The sequence below is a fragment of the Pristis pectinata genome, chromosome 1 (genome assembly GCF_009764475.1).
Source record: "Pristis pectinata isolate sPriPec2 chromosome 1, sPriPec2.1.pri, whole genome shotgun sequence".
Lineage (NCBI taxonomy): Eukaryota > Metazoa > Chordata > Chondrichthyes > Rhinopristiformes > Pristidae > Pristis > Pristis pectinata.
This window is the reverse complement of record NC_067405.1, coordinates 53,466,293-53,475,265: the sequence shown is the minus strand read 5'-3', so window position 1 is coordinate 53,475,265 and position 8,973 is coordinate 53,466,293. Positions and strand designations below refer to the sequence as shown.

The window sequence follows — 8,973 nt, the reverse complement described above, 5'->3', positions numbered from 1 at the left end:
GAAGCAATGAGTACATGCAAGTTAAAAGAAGTCACTTCAAGCACCACAGCTCTTTGGGTAGAAAGAATTTAACACTTTACAGATATGCCTACAGATATGCCTACAGTTGAATAGATGCCTGAGGCAGATTTCAACAGGAACTGAAGAGGGTCTGTTAGCATATGGTGGTTGTGTAAGAGAAAGTTGGCATTTTTTTAATGTGATACTTAAAATTCATCAATTCCACTAACAACTGAATGCCTCTCCAGAGAGTAGGATGATATCTGTACACTCAGCTACTACTCAAGGGTCACTTAAGTCTACGCATCACTGATGTAAATGCTATTAACTTTCATCGTAGTTGTCACCTAATATTCAAAGTTGATCAATGAATGATTTCCCAGCTGAATTTAGCCTGAAGAACTTTTGAAAATATCTGCCAAGAAGTGATAGTTTATACTATAATATGAACCAATTTAGGTAATTTCCTCAGGCAACTCTATGTACAGCGTACGTATGTAGTGGAAGCTTAAGGATTTCCCTGATTTTCTGCAGTAACTTTGGTGGCAGGTCAGTTAGTCCACAGATAGAGAGTTAAATAGAATCAGAGTCATTCAGCATGGAAACAGGCCATTCAGCCCACAACGTCCCTACCTAGCGGTATTAATCACATCTTCCAGCACTTGGCCCATAACGAATGCCTAGGTCACTTAAGTGCTCCTTTAGACACCTCTTAAATGCTGTCACCGGCAGTGACTTTCTGAGTGATTATTAATCCTGTCCCTCAGAATTTTTTCCAGTAACTTCCCTACTACTTATGTTAGGCTCATGGGTCTGTAGTTGCCAGGCTTTTCCCTATTGCCCCTCTTGAAAAGGGCAACTACATTTGCCATCCTCTAGTCATTTGGTACCTCATTTTTGGCCAGTGAAGTTTTAAAATTCTCAACCAGAGCCACATCAATCTTATGCCTCCCATAATCATCGCACAGACCAAGACTTACACCCTTCTCTCTGCAGTGCCTCTCTCAGATTGAGAGTGGTGAGGACTTCTAGCATTGGTCAGGTCATCAAACTGGCCTGCTAGAGTCCTCATGCTCAATCCAGCCTGTCATTTGCACTTACCCCCAATGCTTTTGTGCTTACCTTTTACGGCCACACAAATCCAAGTGAATTTGAGGCGTCAATGCTGTGGCCATTCCCCAAGCTACATCTTTGAACCAGTTTTAAATTTACTTAAAGTAAAAAGAAGTACTTAGCTGTGATAGGCATAAAACTGAGGGGCCAAACACGAATTCCATCTGGCTCAGGACGTTACTGCACGGTCACAGAGCTGAGCCAAGTCGTCGAAGTCAAATGTGCCAGGATGTGATCCCAGTTCGATTCTATGGAAATCAGAGATGAACTATCTGCAAAGTGGGTTTCCATGGAACTATTGTTAATAACTAAGTTTTGACCTACTAACTCTGTTTCTCTCTTTTCAGATGTTGCCTGACCTGCTAAAAAGTTCCATTAAGTATTAAGTTTTAAGCATTAAGCATTATTATAGATTAAGATATCTTTATTAGTCACACGTACATCGAAACACACAGTGAAATGCATCTTTTGCGTTGCGTGTTGTGGGGGCAGCCCGCAAGTGTCACTACGCTTCCGGCACCAGCACAGCATGCCCACAACTTCCTAACCCGTATGTCTTTGGAATGTGGGAGGAAACTGGAGCACCCAGAGGAAACCCATGCAGACACGGGGAGAATGTACAAACTCCTTACATACGGTGGCCCGAATTGAACCCAGGTCACTGGCGCTGTTAATAGCTTTATGCTAACCACTACACTACTGTGCCTGCCCTATACTTGGTTTCAATGCACCACTGAGCTAAACAGAAAGCTCAACCTTGCTACCCATTCCTAAGGTGATAAGTATTTGCATAGATATTGCCAAGGAAATCATTAGGCTTAGCTTCTCCTGGCTATCGAGATTCATATGCAGAATGTTTATTTCAGACAAATACCTCCTTTAGGCAGTCCCTTGGTATGGAGGATGACTTGCTTCTACTCTTTCTTCTGGGTTCTGAAGTGGCTGATGAAGCTTATATGGAGACTGCATACTCTTCTTCAGATGATACTGATGAGTAGATAGTGTGTGAGGTGGTGCACTCCTTCTGTCCCTAAGGGAGGGCCTCTGTGTTCCAATGTATGATCACTGTAACCATCTCAGTCTATTTTGTCATAGATCATGGAGTCATACAGATCAGAAAAAGGCCCCCACAGTCCACTAAGATTAGTTAGTGCATCTACATGTATCCCATTTTATTTTTTCCACATTCCCATCAACTTTCATTGGATTCTACCACTCACATTGCACACTACGGTAATTTATACTGAAAGCTCATTCTCCACTTGAAGTGGTAATAGGCCAGAGATTCTCAGGAGTCAATGGGAATGTTGCAATTCCTCCAGGAAGGTTTGAGCACATCCTTGATTTTTGTTTTTCTCTGTCCACCTGGTAATCTTCTCCCGTAACAGAGCTCAGAATTGAGCGCCTGTTTCAAGAGTCTGGTATCAAGCCATGCGAATGATGTGGCCTGCCCAGCAGAGCCAACTGAGAGAAACTAGAGCCTCAATGCTAGGGGATGTTGAACTGGGAGAGGACATTGATGTTGGTTCACTTATCCTTCCAGCAAACTCGGAGGATTTTATGGAGGTAGTGCTATTGATATTTTTCCATTGCCTTGAGATGCCTGCTCTAGATAGTGCAGGTCTCAGAAGTGCACGGGTGTGTTTCGCCCAGCTCTGATATTTTGATCCTTAAATAATCTTTTCCTTGTCAATTAGAGACTGTGTTGGTGTACTGAAGGTAGTCGCGGATTTCATCACTGACGTCTGTCTTTGGCGAGAGGTGGCTAAGCCCAGTTGTGCAGCCAGAGCTGGATGTTGGGAAGGTGGCATGTTTGCAGAGGACTGGAACGGGGCTCCAAATGCTGCTGGGTGAGAAGCGAAGAATGCAGTGGGCAAGAGCTCCGGTGACAAGTACCTGAAGGCATTAACATCCATGGATTCACAGCTGGATGTGAGGGAATGATACTGGCAATTGACCATCTAACAGTGCATTCACATGATATAACATACAGATTCACTATTCCACTGCTGAACCTACTATTACCAAATCGATATTTTTGATATGCTTTCCTGTAATACTCTCAGAACTATTTGGCTATGTGTATACAATGTAAGCAAATTTGATTTGCATCTACTTGCATTTTTGTCACAAACCAAATTATCTCCTACAGTGCATTAGAAAAATAACTATATTTACCCAACATTTGCATTCTCAAGAACAGTTGACAAGGAATCAATAGATTGAATTAGTCAATCTAAATCTTTTTTTTTTGAAAAGTTTATTGGAAAATGAAGGAGACTTTACAACTAATAGACATTACAAAGATATAATGTACTGTAGATTACTGTACTGATGCTCTCTCACTGTTTCTCATTATCATACTTATGTCCCTTTCTCACCCTAGTTCTTCAAAGTTCCTCACTGACGGTTAGTACTCACAATTCTAATCATCTAATCTGCCTTAACCAATCTCCATAGAGTATTTTGTCTTACACTTCACTCCTTGCCCCAGCTCTGCTTTGAAAACTGTAAACCCTCGATTCTTCCCACAGTTCGGAAGAAGAATTGTTGACCAGTTTCTCCTTCCACAGCTACTGCTTCACTGGCTGAGTTCTTCCAACATTTCTGTTTTTGTTACTGTACTGTAGACTTGGTCTGCCTCCATCTTCCAAAATTATGAAAAATACAACAATATGCATCTATTAGGCAAAATTAACTTTTTTGGTTCAGCACAATCTTTATGTATATTCAATAGTACCAGATACTGGTATAACGTTGAAATAATTATGAATCTAAATTATATTTTACTGGAGATTTTCACAAAATCAAATATGTGTTAATTCACTAGCAGTTAACCCAATTGATACTTAAATAACTGTTATTATCCCTATCTCTATGCTGACAAATTGCAATGTAAATTTCAGAACAAGAAATGGTTTGAAGGAGCAAATTTATATGCATTCGTATTTTACACATGTAAAATTCACTATTTTTGGTTAAAATCTGTGACTACACAGTTAAGTGAGAGATGCACCTTAATTTAAAAAAAATTAATACAAGTCACTGATAACATAAACAGTAATACATTATGCTATCTTCACAATATAAACTGCATAAGAAAAATATTGGCAAATATACGGATAAATAGGTTTTGAAGCATTTAGACATTCAATGTGACTAACCTTCAAGAGAAAAATAGCTTTTTAGATAGAGACAGGTAGGAGTAGGAAGACTTCATATATTTGCATATTGCAAACAAGAAAGATGGTTATATGAAATACTGGCAAAGCATACAGCTACATTTATCATCATTCATAAAAATATTTCAATTCTCTAAAGGGAATGCCAGATTTAAATGATCCATCCTCATTGCACATCTCTTCTTTTCTTGTATAGTACTGAAGAAATAGACTTACTACACTTAAGATAATGTACCTTAGATCTACACTTTAATTATATCAATAACCTGGGAGGATAATAAACAACTACAATTATATGTAGAAATTAAGTTGCAATTATTGCTTGTACTTAATTGATCTGTGGCAGGCTTTTTTTAAATAATACCAGAATGTTGAAAGGATTTGCTGTGAATAGTTAAATTGATTTATGCTTAGGAGATAAAAGTGCTTTGGTAACACTTGGAGGAAAATGCAGATTTGTCCAAAAGTGAGGGAATGAGCTCAGTTGTTTTCTGTAACTACAGAAATTTGGCACAGCCATCAACATAATTTAGCTTGGTGCTGCACTGAGCAACATAGTGCTGAGAACATATGGACCCTTATTTCTTTGCATATACATTGGTAATCTGGAAGTCTATGTGCACATATGTGCGCATGTAGGGGGTTTATTGGTGGTGAGGGATCTCTTTGAAGATTTGACAATGTGATCAAAATAACTATGGAAGAATTTAGACTCACTCCGAATGTGGGCAGAACTATGGCAAGTGAAATTTGATATACAAGTGCAATTTTTTTTTAGTTGGAAGCATGAAGAAGTCAAAAGCTCTGGAAATATTATCAACGTTGACCTTCATTAGAGTAATGAGGAATGAGCAAAACTGTAGGGTTACCAGTTTCAAAGAAGCCAACTGAGAAGTGGACCGACATGTGGGATATTAATTTGAATAGAAAAGAATTTTCAAAGTAAGCTATAGAGGCGGCATAAAGAATGGCTTCTAACTGGTAAAAAGACTGATGTAAGAAATTATATTTTTATGTGAGAAATAATTGTTATCTGAAATGGCCCTTGGGATATGGCAGTGGAGACGAAAGCTCCATTAGAGGCAACCCATGCATCCACATAAGAATGAGTAGGATGGTCAAATGGCTTTCGGTATCTCTATGTTGCTTTGTCTAGGTTACAACTGCCTCTAAAAGAGTGGATCCAACTTTGCTGGCCTGGCAGATACTAAGCAGTTGAACTTATGTGCTGAAGTTCTGCTCTCCTGCCAAAAGTTCCAATATTAACCTAAATCTTCAGAGTGGGCTTGAATCTAAGCCACTGGTGAAACAGGGTCTTTCTGATGTACGACTCTGATACCTATGTTATTAGTGGTCTGCACAAGGGAATGCCTTGTAGCTTTCCTACCAGGACAAAATAGCATGAAGAAGACCCTCCCAATGACTTAACTCCTATCGCTTAATCACCTGCTCTCAACTTCCAACCAGCCACCTTTTCCCACAGATTTTATGAGGCCCAGAAGTTCTAAGCATTCAGGCCTCATGTATGCTGCCCATTTCAGCATGCATCCATGATTGCTGACCAGGGTTAAAATTAGGGTTTTAGCTTCACAAATGAAATGTCACAGAGGGTAAATAATCGTCTGGTAAAACATTCTAATAAGAAATAATAAATCTTTTACACACTAGTAAAGTTGGTTAGACTGACAAAGAATTTACATTTATATCATAGCAAAGTACCCAAACAACATCAGATTTGAATTATTGAATAAAATTTAGTTTTAGCAGCAAAGTTTAGACAACATATAATCCAGTTATTACATTTTCCTCCTAGGTAAAACACAAAAGTAATTACAAAGAAGTTTCTTTGTATCAAATTACTTGTACTATTTTCAGCACACTACTGAAAAATAAACATATAAAAATACACTCTTCTAAGACTGGATAAACATAATAGTACAAAGGGAATATACAGGGTTTTTACAATGTGCAGGTTATTCTTCCCAATAAAAATTTTGTTTTGTGGTGCTCCTAGGCATCAATCCCTCTCATTGCTGCAAGTATCATTTGAAGTTTGAACATATTAGATTAAGTATTATTAAATGCAGTTTAAAAATACACAATGAAACCCTCAACTGAAAATTACAGATGAAACAAAATAAGTTCATCTTCTCTTCATCAAGAAACCCTTTTGACATCTGGATCCCCATGGTTCTCTCGTGTTTCTAATTTTAATTATTTTTTTGTTAAATGGTAGAATCAAAACAGAGAGGTGGCTTCGTAACATGTCAAATAGAACACAGATCGTGTGTTAACATTAATCTTGAGCAACTTTCCTATGTTATTTTTCCACAATTTAGAAGAGAAACAATGCAAGTAGGATTAAATTCTAATCTGCACAATGAAGGTTTTATCAAACAGTATGGAAAACAAAAAGCATTTTGGCACTTCACTGGCACTCTATGTTTTCAATCCAAATGTGCAAATATTTAGTTCCTTAATGTCAGCATCTGCTGTCCAGAGGATCAAGAGAGAACACAGTGCCTTCTAGAGTTAGTCCCATTTTGAACCCCTCCTAGAAAGTGGAAAGGAAGAAAATGTTAAAATTACAGTAATCATCGGTGTGCTTTCAACAGCCTGTCGATAACAACCAAATAATAAACTCAAAAACAAGAACTAGAACATTTTCTTTGTACAATGATTGGAACTTTTAACTTTGTACTCTGCCAGATTTACTTCATAAAGTGTGGGCACATCATCTTCAAACAACAGTATAATGATTGTAAAATGATAATCATTTACTTAAATGTCATCAGCAAAAAAGTAAAACAAGTCATATTTTTGGAACATCAATCATTTTGGACACCAGTACAGCAGATCCTTCATATAAAGCAATAAATGTATAATTCAAATGAAAGGTCATAAACTTAAAACCTTGGGCCAAATCAGATTGGACTTAGCCCGCACTCCACATTCATCACTTGCAGGGTGCCCACAGTCACACTCTTCTGACTCTGTGGCTCCCAACATCCAGCCAGTACCACTGTTGTTCAACAGAGCAGTCCACAATGGTAGGGCAAGGCTGCAGGTGGCAGAAACCAAGGCCCACATGAACTGTCTTGATTCCATATTTAGAAACAGATGAAAACATTTAAATAATTAAAATAAAAATCATTTAAAAACTTTAATGGAAATTAATTAAATGTTGAATATTAATATAAAGTTTAAGGAACATTTGCCTTGTCAGTGAAAGTCAGTGAGGCTGTTCAAAGGAATGGATACTTCAATTATGTGAAATTCACCTGGCCCCTCTGCTCATTGTGGAATCAGCTCCAGCAGCAGAGGCGAGCAAATGCATTGCCATCTGACTTCTGCAGGGCAGTATGGAGGCAGGAAGTTCAGAATATGCTGATGCATACACTGTGACTGAGATATGCAAAATGGTAATTTTAAATGAATTACTTTTGGCTTCTAGAGAATGTGAAACTTTTGGATTTATAGAATAGTAATAAACAGACTCTGTGTCTGAGAATTTATGAGGACCTGTTGAATATTAAATCATATTAAAACCAGGCATCCCTTTACAGATGTTTATGAGCATGAACATGTTTGAAGTGTTTCCTTCTTATGTGACGGGTAAAGTGCAAGTTCCAAGGGCTATTTGTGACTTTTATAATTTGGTTTGTTTTCCCCTTAACTGAAGAATGTCTCCACCTTATATCAATATCTAAAAAATATGAACTAACTATCCTTCTTTTCCATTTTTACAATTGTTTAAAATAAAATTTTATCATTATAACTGAGACACAAGAGACTGCAGATGCTGGAATCTGGAGCAACAGACAATCTGCTGGAGGCACTCAGCGGGTCGAGCAGCATCTGTGGGGTGAAAGGAATTGTCGATACTTCGGGTCGAAACCCTGCATCAGGACTGAGCGTGGAGAGGGGAGGTAGCCATCCAGGGACCTAAACAGCCATTCCATGTGAAGCAAACATTCACGTGCACTTCCTCCAAGCCTGTCCACTGCTTCGGTGCTCCCGGTGTGGCCTCCTCTACATTGACGATACCAAGCGTAGACTAGGCCACCAATTTGCAGACCACCTGTGCTCTGTCCGCAATGGCCTCGAGCTCCCAATTGCATGCCGTTTCAATTCCCCTTCCCATTCCCACACCAACCTGTCCATCCTCAGCCTTCTCCACCATCAGGGTGAGGCCCAACACAAACGAGAGTAACAATATTTCATATTCACCTGGGTAGTCTACAACCCAAAGGTACATAACATTTGAATCTTCCAGTTTCAGGTAACCCTCCCCTCCGGTTCCCCCATCCCCCCCTCGGCCCTCTCTCTCTCCTTCTAATCCTTCTCTGGTCCCCTTACTTTTGTCCCCTTTCCCACACCCCTCTCCAGCCCGACATCACCCATTTTTGTCCCCCTGCCAGTTCCATCCACCCACTACCCATACATTTCACCCACCGGCTCTTCCCCTCCCTTTCTTCATTAGGTCCTGGTTCCATCTGCCTTTCACCTCTCCCATGATGGTTCCCATTATTACCTTCCTTAATTATCAGGTTCCAGCACTGCTGGCCTTTGTGTTCCTGCTTATCACCCTCCAGCAGCCGTCTCCACTTTCATCCTCCCCTCCTGGCTCCATCTTCCTCTTTTGCTTTTGCCTGCCTCCATCTATCAGACTCCTGTC

General features: G+C 39.4%; 1 protein-coding gene across 2 annotated transcripts in view; it reads right to left on the bottom strand.

Annotated features, from left to right (window-relative positions):
- Window positions 1–3,395: 3,395 nt before the first annotated feature.
- LOC127576532 (PTB domain-containing engulfment adapter protein 1-like) overlaps window positions 3,396–8,973 on the bottom strand; it is a 273,626-nt gene continuing 268,048 nt past the window's right edge. For both annotated transcript variants that reach the window (XM_052027044.1, XM_052027036.1), the window contains exon 13: window positions 3,396–6,849. In XM_052027044.1, coding sequence (XP_051883004.1) covers window positions 6,778–6,849 — 72 coding nt within the window. In that variant the 3' untranslated portion in view covers window positions 3,396–6,777. The remainder of the gene's footprint in view (window positions 6,850–8,973) is intronic.